Source organism: Notamacropus eugenii, chromosome 5 (assembly GCF_028372415.1).
Source record: "Notamacropus eugenii isolate mMacEug1 chromosome 5, mMacEug1.pri_v2, whole genome shotgun sequence".
Lineage (NCBI taxonomy): Eukaryota > Metazoa > Chordata > Mammalia > Diprotodontia > Macropodidae > Notamacropus > Notamacropus eugenii.
The window spans coordinates 267,206,302-267,220,937 of NC_092876.1; the positions used below are offsets into that span (position 1 = coordinate 267,206,302).

Consider the following 14,636-nt stretch of genomic DNA (forward strand, 5'->3'; position numbering starts at 1 on the left):
GTCATTAGAGCTAAAATCTCCTCCAAATATATTTTCCGAGAGTAGAAACGAGTTTCATAGGCTAACTCAAGTGCCCTCCCACAAAGCAGAAAAACCAGGGCTAGGTAACCTGCTATCAAGGACATAAAATACTTTTCTAAAAACAGAGCTGAGACTACAGTTTCTGGAAAACCTTATTAGCTTTGAGGGATATTAAAACTGTAGAACCAGTTAATGACATTTTGGAATGACATTTTCAAGATCATATTATATCTAAGAAAGCCATAATTACAAAAATGAAAAGTAAGATTTCCTCACGAAGCACCTTTATTGGCCATGGAATCAATATTTTGTCTAAGGTCTCTCTAGCTTTACTAAATACAACTGACTGGAATATTGATGAAGGCAGGCCCAAGTACCTATTCCTGTCAGGAATGATTCCCACAAATGATCTCAGACTTAGGTCTTATAAAAACACACATGTATAAAGAAACAATTTGCAGGTCCTCTAAATAAGTAGACTTTCAAGATATTCCAAATGAGACATAAACTGACTTTTAAATCTAATTTTGGAACCTCTTTAGTTTATTAGAGGCATATCTGCTAAAGATAATCAAAGTAAAAATGCTTCTAACCTTTAAGCATTCCTGTTGTTTGGCTCCATGTGTTTAGACTCTCTTACATGTAGAGAAGTACCTCTGTCTAAGGACAGTTCAATGAATAACCAGGCTGGTGTCTTACCTGTAAACTGGTCTTCATATTAATAATACATCTACCAATCCAGTACATTTACTGGGTTGGCTCCATCAACAACAGTTCCAGATTACGCAAATATGCTGACTGTTGCTAAACTGAGGTCTACAAGAGGTTGCCCAATGACATCTTTCCAAGACACTTCCACAGCTGGAGTGAAACATAAAAGAAAAGAGACAAAAAAATGCAAGGAAGGGAACTGCTAGATTGGCAGACGTACTTTGCATGCAAAAACAGATTTTTTAGATCTAGAAATTAAGTTACATATTAAAGTACATCCACCAAGCAAGCTGATCTGTTAAAAGAGAAGCAAAAAAGACAAAAAACTCCTATATGAAAAAGAAGGGAAAATCAAAGATTCAGAAAAGATGAACAACAACAACAACAAAAAGAGCTAGGAACAAAACCAAAATCTTTGAAATGGGGAAAAACTTCCCAAATGTGGACATTCAATATGACACTTCAGACAATTCTGCCCCACTGTTCCCCCTATAAAACAAACATTTGTAAATAAAGACAGTATACAGCTCCGGCATCCAAATAAGTCTGTGCTTAGACATTTTGTGTCATAGACCCTTTGGCAAACTGGTGAAACCTAGGGATTACCTTTCAGAATAATATTTTTAGATATAGGAAATACATAGGATGACAATAGAAACAAGTTATGAATATTGAAATACAATGATCAAAAATATTTTTAAAAAAAACTTCATGGGTGCCAGGTTAGAATTTCTACCCTACAAGAATCATGGAATCACTGATATGAAAGGGGCTCCAGAAGGACCCTCTCTAAGAAGTGATTATTCATCTGTGTGTGAATTTACTACCTCCAAAGGAAAACCATTCCATTTTTAGAAAACTTTGATGGTTAAGAAGTATTTTCTTGCAAGAAAGAAATCTGTCTCTTTGCAACTTTTACCCCGTGTTCCTAGTTTTGTCTTGATGGGCTAAACAGAATATGTATAATGCTACTTTCCATGTGACAACCCTTTGAATACTTAAATGAACTATCCTGTCCTCTTATCCCACTCCTGCACCTTCAACTCTTTTCTTCTGCAGAATAAACATGCTCAGGTTTTTAACTAATCCTCATGTAGCAGAAACTTGAGGACCTTTACCATCCTGGTTGCCCACTTTTGGATGTAGAGAGATACACAAAGAATAAAGGTAATATATATTATGCTTCAGTTGAAGTAAAAAAAGCAAGGGTAACAATCCTGATCTCAGACAAAGCAAAAGCAAAATCAGACTCAATTAAAAGAAATAAGGAAGGAAACTATATCTTGCCAAAAGATATCATAGGCAATGAAGTAATATAAATACTAAACATATATGCACCAAGTGGTGAAGCACTCAAATTCTTAAAAGAAAAGTTAATTGAGTTCATGACCAAACAAGGGACAGAAAGCATTATGAAAAGTAAAATATACAATTATGATTATATTAAATTAAAAACCTTTTGCACAAACAAAACCAATGCAACCAACATTAGAAGGAAAGCAGAAAGTTAGGAAACTATCTTTACAGCAAGTATCTCTGATAAAGGCCCCATTTCTCAAATATATAGGGAACTGAATCAAATTTATAAGAATACAAGTCATTCCCCAATTGATAAATAGTCAAAGGAAATGAACAGGCAGTTTTCAGATGAAGAAATCAAAATTATCTATAATCATATAAAAAATGCTCTAAATCACTATTGATTAGAGAAATGCAAATCAAAACAACTCTGATTAGAGAAACGCAAATTAAAACACCTCAATCTATCAGACTGGCTAACATAACAAAAAAGAAAAATGGTAAGTGCTGAAAAAGATGTGGGAAAATTGAGACACTAATGCACTGATGGTGGAGTTGTGAACAGATCCAAATATTCTGGGGAACAATTTGGATCTATGCCCAAAGGGCAACCAAGCTATGCCTACTCTTTGATCTAGTAACATGATTACTAGGTCTGTATCCCAAAGAGATCATAAAAAAATGGAAAAGGATCTATATGTACAGAAATATTTATAGTAGCCCTTTTCATGGTGGTGAAATATTGGAAACTCAGTGGATGCCCATCCATTGAGGAATGACTGAACAGACTGTTCATATATATTCATTATATATATACACACACACATAAATATAGTGGACTACTACTGTGCAATAAGAAATGACGAACGAACAGATTTCAGAAAAACCTGGAAAGACTTGTACAAATTGGTGTAAAGTGAAATGAGCAGTATCAGCAACGTTGTGTCATGATCAACTATGAATGACACAGCTTTTCTCAGTAATACAGTGAACCAAGATAAGTATGAAAAGGACTCACAAAGGAAAATGTTAACATCCTGAAAAAGAACTAATGGACTTTGAATGCAGATGGAAGTATACTTTTTTTTCCACTTACTTTATTTTTTTTCATGTTTTTTTTTCCTTTTAATCTGTGTCTTCTTTCACAACTGTGACTAACACGGAAATACATTTTACTATCATGATAGCACATGTATTACCTTTTTCAAATGGCCTCCCATTTTGAGAAGAGGGGAGGGAGGGAGAAAAATTTGGTAGTCAAATCTTGTAAAAATAAATGTTAAAAACTGTCTTGATATATAGGTAATTGAGAAAAAAAGAAAATACTATTAAAGAGTCATTATAAAAATTAAAAAAAACCTTACTAGCTATGTGATCTTAGGCAAATCATTTAGCCTCTCAAAAGAGAATAACTGTACATATGTCATTGGGTTTTGCAGAACAAATCTTTTTATTAAGGGGATTTAAGTCTGGATTCAGTCAAAAGGCCACACTTGAGGACCTACAGGGACACGTGTCACCTTCAAGGCTGCAGGTTCCCTAACCCTTGTCCAGGAATTCTATAAGGGCAGCACAAGTAAATTCAAGATGATTCAATATATTCACAAAGAATAAAATTCTTCATCTCTTCTGCTCACCAAAATATACAATATGTAGAAAGTAACTCTAGAGGCAGGTAGATGGCACAGCAAATAGAGCACTGGCCCTGGAGTCAGGAGGACCCGAGTTTAGATCTGGCCTCAGACACTTGACACTTACTAGCTGTGTGACCTTGGGCAAGTTACTTAACCCCAATTGCCTTGCCTTCTCCCCTCTAAAAGAAAAGAGTAAAAAAGTAACTCTAAAATATTTCTAAATCTTATGACAAATAAACATAAAAACATCTTTACAACACCTCATATTACATACCTGATAAAGTAAAAGAATTTAATTCATATGGGGTTCAGATGTCATTTCTTATTCATTTCAAAGATATAAATAAATATAGCAAGAAAAAATGTAATTAACTAGAAACATTTCTTACCTGTCCAAGAATTTGTAAAAATGAAGTCCTAAGTGTTATCTGATTAAAAAAAAATATTTCAACAACATGTCAGGATTATTTTTATACAGTGAAGAAATTATTATAATAAACCTTCTTACTTATTGCATCAACCAGAGCTATTAAACTTATACCTCCAAACAGCTATAGGATACTCATGACTCATGGGCATAATGGTTATAGCTAAAGAAAACCCTAAAAGTATTTCAAGATCTTGAAGGGTTATCAGTCTAAAGGATCCAAATTTAAACAGAGCTAGTATGTGCAACTGTGTACACTTACATGTAGGGGTTATTTCTGGGCAAAGAGTAGGGTGGCATAATGATGAGAGTGCTGAATTCGTGGTCAGGAAGACCTCAGTTCAGATCCTTACGCTGACACCAGCTGTGTGACCATGAACAGAAAATTTAACCTCTTTTACCTTATTATAATTCTCTGCCATAATTTACAGAGATGCATGCATACCATGACAACTCTGGAGCCTCTGGCATTCATATTTTTTTTTCACTTGATGTCTTTGAAAATGGGAACTGGAAATTGATATATACAGTACTTCAATACTTCAGTGATTTTCAATTTCTCTGGTATAGTTACTTCCTCCAGTAATTCAGTTTATAATCCTTCTGTTACCTAGTAGATAGTCTTCAAAAGTTGCTGGGAACAAAATATTAAGTGCCTTGCAGTCAATCTGGTAATTACTAACAATTATGTTAGGTTACCCTGAAAAATACATTATTCCATAGACATGATCATGACTGATATAGCTCACTAAATGACTAAATCTAGAAAGTATATAAATCTTTGTAGGGAAAAATAGTCATGTGTGAACTAATCAAGTTACTTCAACATCCAAAGTCAATACTAAGTAGCATAATACAATTCTGCTAATTTGGAGTAAACTTCATAAGAAGTGTTCCATCAAGATACAAAGTCAAAAAGAAATAGTACCAGGTTGACTAAATTTAAAGGTTAAAATACACGTTTGAGTAAATTCATCATTAATTCTCCCTGTATTTCCCTAGAAAATTAATTCATGTTATATTACTAAAAATGAGAAAAGAGAGTTTTTTTGAAGAGTAAAATTAACTTAGGGTAATAGGTGTCCTACATTTTTTTTTTAATAAAGATTGGCAAGCTTTTAAAAGCATACAGCAATTTCAGTTATAGTATCAAGCAAAATTATTTAATAACAAAATCAAGTATTTTTCTTTTTACATATTTATCAACTCAGATTTAGTTAAGTTAGTGTTTTATAAAATGAAATGTTATTGAGAGAACACATTTAAAATGTGACATTACAAAAATATTTCATATTTCAGAAGTATCTTAAGAATTTAAGATTTTCTACAAAACTACAATATATTGTACGTTATAAAGCCATTTATTCATTTTACCTTTGGTCAACTCTAAGACTTCTAAATTAAGTCACTGATACTGTCCTTATTTTAACCAAGGAATAAGTCCCTTCTCTCAAAGAATCTACCATTCAGGAAGGAAGAAATTAATTGCATTCCATGGCACTTAATATCAATTTTTACTCATCCTAAGGGAGTTCTTACAAAGAAACCAAATGTTTAGTTTAAAAGCAAAGTTGAGAACACTTGGAAAATATTTTATATCTACACATGGCATCACTATTATAAAATAATATAAATTATTAATATTTCATTTTATGACTATTACTTTATTTTTATTTAATTCAGGAAAAACTAAGATGATATTAAGAGACAAAATTAAAGATGCCAAGGACACAACTAAGGGACTGTATCACATGAGCTTTTATTTAAAATGACCATAACAATATTGTGTGCTTTTAGATCAGAGATGTCGGATAGAAGGTGTCAAGTTTCTCAGATGTACCAGGATCTGATTTAAGTGAAACTGAGAACTGAAAAGCAAAATAAATGAAAATACAATATAATACTAACTATGGTTTTATAAGTCAATATGTAACTTGCAAGGGCTCTGTTTCTATTTGAGTTTGACACCACTGCTTTAGACAATTAACTGAATAAATTATAAAAATATATCAAATATAACACAAATAAATTTCCCTTATGTGTAATAAGAATTACGAATTTATGTTACCTCATAGCGACATTCTGATGATGTAAACATATGGAACACAGCTACATGGCTATCATTTTCTGGTTGTGCAACATGAAGTTTTAAATTAATTTCTGTGGAAGTTGGGGCTCTGAAATGAGAAGCAAATTATTCATTTTTTAATATAACATAAATAGTAAGAGCAATGGATATTAACCAACAAAATAAACTAAAGGCTGACAGCTAGGGTGGAGCTGATGATGACATCTGAAAAGAAGACATAGAAAAAAGTGGATATTTTCACTGGATTGTTTGGAAACAATTCACATGAATAACTGTAGTCGTATTTCTGTATCATGTCAAGGATTACAAGGAACTATATTACTTTATTTTATTCTCACTACAATCTTATGAAATAGGAGTTATAGATAGTATCCCCTTTTGCAGATGAGGAAACTAATGCTTAGAAAAGCCATTTTCACAAAGACAATAAAACAGATCACCCTTTATTCCAGGTCTAAAATTTTCCATTTTTCCATGCCTTTCTATTATGCCATACTATCTCTCATTCATCTATTCATTCAACAAACAATTCTTAAGCAACTACTACACTGCCAAGCTCTGTACTAGATACTAGGAATACATAAACACAAAGTTCCTCTCCTCTAGTGGTGATTGGTTCTCCAAATCAAGTTAATCATATCTGACAATATTATATATAAAGCAAAGTATCAGAGGAAATAAAGAATACTTCTTAACGATATACCCTGAGATTTGTCTGTGTGATTTTTAGTGAATAAACCAAGACAGCATATAAGCTACCTGGAAAACACCAATTCCAAGATAAATCTTTTCAGACACTTACTTTGAAATAGTCATGAAATCTTCATGGTACCAAGGTATATGGAGTCTAAAGACATTGGTTTTTTCTACTGAAACTAAAATAAGAAAAATATGTCATCAATTATTACCATATCATCAAAATTAAGATAATCTACTGTAGTTCAAAATCACATCTAAATAAAATGTATGAAAGATTTTGACAATTTCTACTTGGCCAAAAGACAAGTTCTCTAATCATTATCATAATTAGGATCAGGGATGTTACTAGTTCTAACAAAAGATTATAAAACATTCCTATATAAAAACATTCCTAATTATGATGATTTTATAAATTAACATATTTGAATATAATAAATACTTGTTGATTTAATTCAATAGTACTAAAAGACTGGAAAACTGCCAAATAGCTAAAATTTCGCTATTATAAAGTCTAAAAAACCATAGTATTCCCTAAACTCTGAAGTTAAAAACATATCTAATGTGACTGCAAATCTCCTATATATTTTTCAATTTTAAGGAAACATATAAAGCTGGCATTTTGAGAAAAATCAAAACAAGCAAGCTTAGATTGTACATCTTATTTTAGGGGAATTAAAATTACCTTTGGTTGATGCGCATTTACTCTTTACTTCCATTTTGAAAGCTTGGTATATCTAAGCACAATTTTGAAAAGAAAAATTTACTCATTTATTTACATACCTCAAATAGGAAATATAAAGTTTTTCTTTTTTCTTCCCTTAGAATTGTTACCTGTCCAAAGTTCATGACTGGTACAGTGTAGAATAAGCCATTTGAATTTAATTTGATCTGCCTTGAAGTTAACCCTGTTGAATTAATTAAAATTTGGTTTGAATTAGAATGATTACCAAAGAATCAGACTTTGAAAAATAATAAGTCAACACAGTAATAAAATTTATTTTTTAAAAACAGCTAAGAAAGATATGTTAAGAACAGGTATCTAGATTGGTTATTACTAAGTTGGTATTTGTGTTACTATCAACAGGTGCTGTGTTGTGATTTACCTTTGAACAATTTCTAAAAAAGAGGAACCTGCTTATTTAATAAGCAAATAAATCACTCAAGAAATACGCAATACGTATTTCTAATAATATTAATTATTATTATTATTATTAATTATTATTAATATTATTATTTCTAATAATATTTCGTAATACGTATTTAGGAGTCTACTACACAAAAGCCGATAAAAATAATACTGGAAAGGGAATGTTTACCTATTAGAGGGAGAAAACTTTTTTTTGTGTTCACTTACACATAAAAACCTGCCAAATAAGCTGAAGCCAAAACTGTTTGAGTTGGCCCTTTGATAATAATTCAAATTACTTTTTTTCATTAAAGTGGCACTTCTACCAGGCAACATCTGATTGGTTCCTGTTGCATTCAATATAACGTATAATAAAGATAATTCTTTCCTCCAAATAGTCTTAATAAGTAAGGCTCTGCTTTATAAGAAAATATCCTGAACTGAGAGAAAATCAGAAAAACTGAAAAAGGAATCTCTCATTTTCACAGACAATGAAATTGAAACCCGGGAAAGGAAACTTCTCAGTTAACATCATACAGGTCCTACTGTAGGCAGGTATAGACTTCTCTGTACAAGTGATAAAGCCTGGAATAGAAAAGCTCTTTCAAACACAAAGAGCCCCATTTCTTTGCCTCTTACAACTGTGGTATCAAACAAAGAATAGAAATGGGGGACCCTAACTGTACAGCAGGATCCCTGCAGGCTGTATATGGACTCAGTTTTAAAATGTATTATTATGTTTTGTTGTATTTTTATTCATTTTGTTAAATATTTCTCAATTACAATTTAATCAGGTTTGGCCATACTTGGCCACATGTGGTCCTCGTGTTTGACACATTTGTCTTATAATATGTGAGAGACAAATGACAATAGAAAATAGAAAATCATTTCTTAAACACTTCTAGACAAAAATTCGTTATGTTAGGTGGGAATATTGGTTATACATGTTTCTGATTTTTTAAAAAGAAATATTTGAATTTTGACATAACTATGACAAAGGAATGTTTAAATCAAAACAGAAAAGGGAGGTTATAAGATATTTTGATAAAACACTTGGAGAATTCATATTGCCAAAAAGGTTTAGGTTTGTTTACTGAAAAGTCACGGAGGACTGATAACATATTAATTTGTATAGCACTTGTAATTTTCAGTGAGTTTTCATACCTGTTATGAGTGGACCCATAACACTGACCAGACCCTCAACACTGACGTGGGCAGTGCAAGAACTATCCCCATTTTATAGATGGGGAAACTGAAGCTCGAGAGTTGATGTGATTTGTCCAAATGCTTAGAACTCAAATTCAAGTGTCCTCACAGTTCAGTCATCTTCCATGTCAACATTTCCCAAACTATATTCTGTGGAGTCTTCATGCTCCACAAATTATGAAAAAAAAGGATTTCATGATAAAATATCAATAAAAAATGCTTCCCTCTAAAGTATTTAATGTGAAATTCTTACGTGCAAAATTCATTACATAAAAATAAGTTTAATTTCGCTGAACTTGCTCTCAAATGTTCCCAACCCTCCTTTATTCCTGAGAGATACCATTTTCACAGTCCCTGAACCAGAATTTTAAGGTTCTGTCACTGTATTTCAAAGCCCACAACTGTTCAGTTCAACTTAGTTTGGGAAACACTTATTCATACCATATTATGTGAGGCAGTAGACAAAATATACATTTTGAATGAACAATGCTAAAAATGGAAAAAGGACTTTTTTAAAGCTACATTTCCGTAGCAAATGAAATTAACATTACTTCTTGAATTCAGAGAAAAATAATTTCCTTCACTGAGAAATTAAAAAAAAAACTTAGGAATTGTAACAGAAGTAATAAATCTTAGTTTCAGTAGGGTTTTCTATTTGTCCTTTGGCAATTAATTGGGAAAAATGACATAACCATTAAACGTAACTTCTCTTTTGAGTCATCATGAAAGTGAATAGCCTCCATATTTATCTTTTAAATACTATGCTTTCATGTTTTATCTTGTCACAAAATCTTAGATTTATAAGGGATCTCTGAGGTTATCTAGGTCAATTTGTAAAGAATAAGAATTTTCTCTATAACATACCTAATATGTAGTCTTCAAATTCTGCCTGGACACTTTTTTCTGAGGAAGGAAAATCCATTACCACTTAAGGTAACATATTCTACTTTTAGATAGCTCTAATCCAACTCCCTCATTTTAAATACGAGGAAACTGAGGCCCAGAAAGATTCAGTGACTTGCTACACAGGTAGCAAGTAAACAGAAATGGTATTTGAAACCAGGTTCTCTGATTCTAGATCAAGTTTTTCTTCCACAAGAAAACATTCCTGAAATGTCTTTTTCTCCAAACATGTCCTTGATGCCCAGTTCATGGATGAAGAAAGAAAACTGACTTAGAGACTTCAATGGTGGCAGTATATAAAGGAAAGTTACTAAGGCATAGATTGGTATAAAAGTCAGGGTTTACTGGACAACAGTCTGATAGATTATGTCACAGGTTACACTTTTCAAAAACTTGTTTACCACAGGCTGAACATATAAGAGGCTCAGAAGTCAGTTCACAGGATGTAAGTATTATTAACCCCACTCTGAAGACAGAGAAATAGTCATAGAGTAAATGACTCGCTCAAATCTGTTGCTGCTTTTCAGTTGTATCTGACTCTTTATGACCCCATTTGGGGTTTTCCTAGCAAAGATACTGGAATAATTTGCCATTTCCTTCTCCAGCTCATTTTGCAGATAAAGAGACTGAGGCAAACAGGGTGAATGAAGTGACTTGCCCAGGGTCACATAGCTATAAGCGTCTGAGGAAATTTGAACTCAGGCCTTCCTGACTCCATGCCCAATTCTCTATCCAATGTATCTCCTAGTTTCCCTATGTCCAAATCTAGCACCTGCTGAAATCTGGATTACTCAAAGAAAAATGCAATAACCTTTTAATTTTACAGGGTATTACCACAAGAAGTTTTCAACAGGAAAAAGGAGCTACATCAGAGGTACAATATCCTTCTGAATCTAACAGAAATATTTTTAAAAGCCATGGGCATGGATAAGCAACTAGACAGAATTTATATTAAAGGTTATTACATTAATTTAGAAATATAGTGAACAATTTAGAGAAGAGGATTAAGGAATTAGGATAAAAATTAAGGAATAGAATAAAAATATCTTTGGCAAATTGAAGAAATGTCCAATAAGAGCAAGATAAAATTCAGCAAGAATGTAAAATTGTACGTATAGCTATAAAAATACCAAGGAGAAATAATGAGGGACTGAATTCCTATATATCATCTACTTGTATGCTTGACCTCACACAGTCAAAAAACTACTACAGGGGATATATGACACTACAATCAACTCTGTATAGTTTCTTTTAGTGTCTTGATTTCTTTGATCTAAGTTTTAGGATTTTATTTGGGTTAGTATCTTTAAATTTAAAAACTTGAACATCTTATTCCCTTTTCATTTAAAAGCAAATAATGAGCTACACTAACTTTTCAGTCATATACACACATGCTTAAAAATGTAGATTAATTAATTTTATCAAGTTAAAAATTTTACCACATCATTTTTTGAGAAATTATATAATGGGATACCATAGTCTTATTAAGAGTTAATCTTAGTATTTTTTTTAAAAATGAGGCTTAACTTAAAAACAGGATTCTCTTTCAAATAACACTTTTTTTCTCATATAGAATGCAAAGAACATTTTAGATATATCTTGTAAAGTTGTGAGGAAAATGAAGATCTCATAAAGGGTCAACATAGAGCAAGAACATAAGTAAAAGTAAAATTAATTTTAAAAAATCAGATTCACACACTTTTTAATGTAATTTGCAAATCAATGTAATTATTATAAAGGAAAGACAAAGGTCATTTCAAAGTACTGACTCATTATGACAAGAGTATTCATACTCATAGCCACTTCTGATATTTACACAGGTATGGTAGTATGGTAGAAGGAAAACAGGAAGCCATTGAGGAGACCTGGATTCAAGCTTAAGTGCTGTTATTTAGGAGCTGTGCAAATCACATTGTCTCTGAGCCTCTGTTTTCTTATTTGTAAACTGGGAATAATATCAGTCCTATTTATTTTATAGGGTAGTATTAGCATCAAATGAAGTCATATAAGGTGAGAACCCTTCCTACGTCACCATCCCCAGGAGAGGCATAATTATGATGTTTGCTTTAAACAGTTTTTACGCTGCCTCAGTTAAATAACAATCTTTAACAACATAAGGAAGCAGGCTCCAGTGCCTCTTACTCGTCAGAAGGAATCCGGGACACAGGTAAAAGATACTTTGAAACTATAAAACATAAAATAATCTGTTAAAGACAATATGTTACAAATAAAAGTAGTTTTCAAGATTTGCAGAAATAAGATACCTACCAAAAGAAAAGAGATGAGTTACAGGAAGGTGTACAGTTCGTAACTCTATTTGAAAAAATTCACAGTCCACAACAAACTGGGAGGAAAACACACACACATACAAAAAAACCTTACTGGTAAAACTGACCTTATAGTAAAGGTGGTAACCAAACAAAAAGTCACTGTAAAAGTTTACAAAACTCAGCCTCTAACCAAGTTATATCAATGATACCAATGATCTTTAACTGTCTCAACATAACAATCAACATAAGTTGCAAAAAAAAAAAACTTCTATTAAAGGTGCACCAACTTTTAAGAAAATTTTATACTACACATTCCACTTAACTTTCCCCAAATATTAAAGTTATGTTCATTATAAAAGGAGAAATGGCAATATATCTTTAAATAGCAAGTTTGCTTATTATTTTTGAGTATTAGTTTATAAATAATCACATACTTGGCAGACAGGATCAGAAAGAGGAAAGGGAGAGAATATCAAAAGTACTTTAGGAGCTACTAACATATGAGGATGAATTATAAATGAACAGACTGTTTTACTGAATATCTAAGTCAAAAGGAAAAGGTCGCTTGATTTATACACTTAAAAGAAACATCTATTGTGTGCAGTGCGTCCAAAACACAAACCATAAAAGGTTTTTGCAAACTTGTAGATCAGTTGTATATGGTTGGTCTTATAATTAAGGAATACTTCAGGATAATAGTGCTTATTGTAAGACAAAAAAGTCAGTAAATGGAAAGAAATTAAAGGAACTTCCTAAAGAAAAAATTGTTGAAATTTGAGTAAAGGCTGGAAAATCATTTAAATCTATCTGAATTGAAACACATTTTGGAAGAGAGGGATCTTACATTCCCCCATGGACAAGTAGTCAAAGAATATAGAGAAGTTAAGTCTAAACAGAAGAACTGCAAACTACCAAAAACCATATGAAATAATGCTCCAAATCAATGATAATTAAAGCAACACAAATTGAAACAAGCCCGAGTTACACCCCACATCCAGCAAATTGGCAAAGAAGGCAAAACACAGAAAGAACCAAAGTGGAAGAATTGTAGAAAGATAAGCATACTAATGTATTGTTGGTGGACCTGTGAATCAGTGCAATTCTGAAAAATAATTTGGAATTAAGTAAAATTAGCAAATTAAGGGGCTAAAATGTTCTTATCTTTTGGCCCAGAGTATATGCTATACATACACTCCAAGAAAGTTATTGAGTAGTAAGAAAGGCTCTATATACAACATTTTATTGCAGCATTTTGTTAGTAAAGAACTGAGAGCGAAGTAGATAATCAACAGTTGGGTAATGACTAAAGAAAATAATGTGCTGTGAGAAACACCTAAGAATACAGAAAAGCCCAGACTACATGAACAGACAGAAAATGAAGTAAGAATAGTCAAGAAAACAATAAACACAATATCTAGGGATGGAAATGGAAAGAACAACCACAAAACAATCAAAACGAATGCTGAAAAGTTACAAGTAACAAGGTTGGCCCCAAAGAAGAGATATGATACAATACCTTTCCCTACTTCTTCGTGTAAGTTTAAGGGGAAGGAGTGGGAAGTCCATGGTCATGGAACATGGGAACATATTGTGAGATTAAAAAAAAACATAACCATAAGTTTTGGTGGTATTTTTTCCCTCTTTTGTTGTTATAGCCCATACAGGACAACTCTCTAGGAGGGGGAAGGAAGAGGATACAAGAAGAAATTTAGGCAATGCAAAAAACCAAAAGATATCAACAAAATGTATTTATAAAAATTATTAGTAGCAGTAGAAGTAGTAGAAAATTAAAAAGTCCTAAACGTAAAAAGTGAACAGGAAAGTAAAAAAAGGATTATTAAATTAATGCAGCTGAAGAATCCTCTCTGATTTAAGCTAAGTAGAAGAAAATAATGAATCTAATATAGGAACTTGGTAAGACTTTACGACTGAGAATTTTCCTTGCAAACCTTTCTAAGGCAGAAAAATGTAACTTGAAAGTTCCCACCTGGATAAGGATTTTTATTCAAAGTTGAATTAGAATAAAATTGGAATTAATGCTTTTCTATGACTCTAAACAGTGCTGCAAATACACATGGTGCACATCTTGTTATTTGCAAAGAGGCAAAGAAAAAATAAATACAATCACCAAATATAATTTTATAAAAGGTTATTTTAAAATTTTTATATAACTATCATAAATATAATTAGAATATTTTATTTCCATTAATATTTTTACATTAACAGATAAGTTGAGAATGTTTAAAAACTG

The 14,636-nt window shown here is 32.0% G+C and overlaps 1 protein-coding gene across 9 annotated transcripts in view; it reads right to left on the reverse strand.

Moving 5' to 3' along the window:
• PGAP1 (post-GPI attachment to proteins inositol deacylase 1) overlaps positions 1-14,636 on the reverse strand; it is a 115,858-nt gene that overhangs the window by 43,089 nt on the left and 58,133 nt on the right. For 8 of the 9 annotated variants that reach the window (XR_011967745.1, XR_011967743.1, XR_011967744.1 and 5 more), the window contains 7 exons: positions 12,384-12,459; positions 10,077-10,115; positions 7,712-7,785; positions 7,563-7,614; positions 6,984-7,056; positions 6,161-6,269; positions 4,055-4,093 (listed from right to left, as the gene is read on the reverse strand). Coding sequence is in view for 6 of the 9 variants with exons in the window: in XM_072612764.1 (XP_072468865.1) it covers positions 4,055-4,093; positions 6,161-6,269; positions 6,984-7,056; positions 7,563-7,614; positions 7,712-7,785; positions 10,077-10,115; positions 12,384-12,459 (462 nt within the window). In the remaining 3 variants the exon portion in view is untranslated. The remainder of the gene's footprint in view (positions 1-4,054; positions 4,094-6,160; positions 6,270-6,983; positions 7,057-7,562; positions 7,615-7,711; positions 7,786-10,076; positions 10,116-12,383; positions 12,460-14,636) is intronic. The other variant, XM_072612761.1, reaches the window with a different exon arrangement.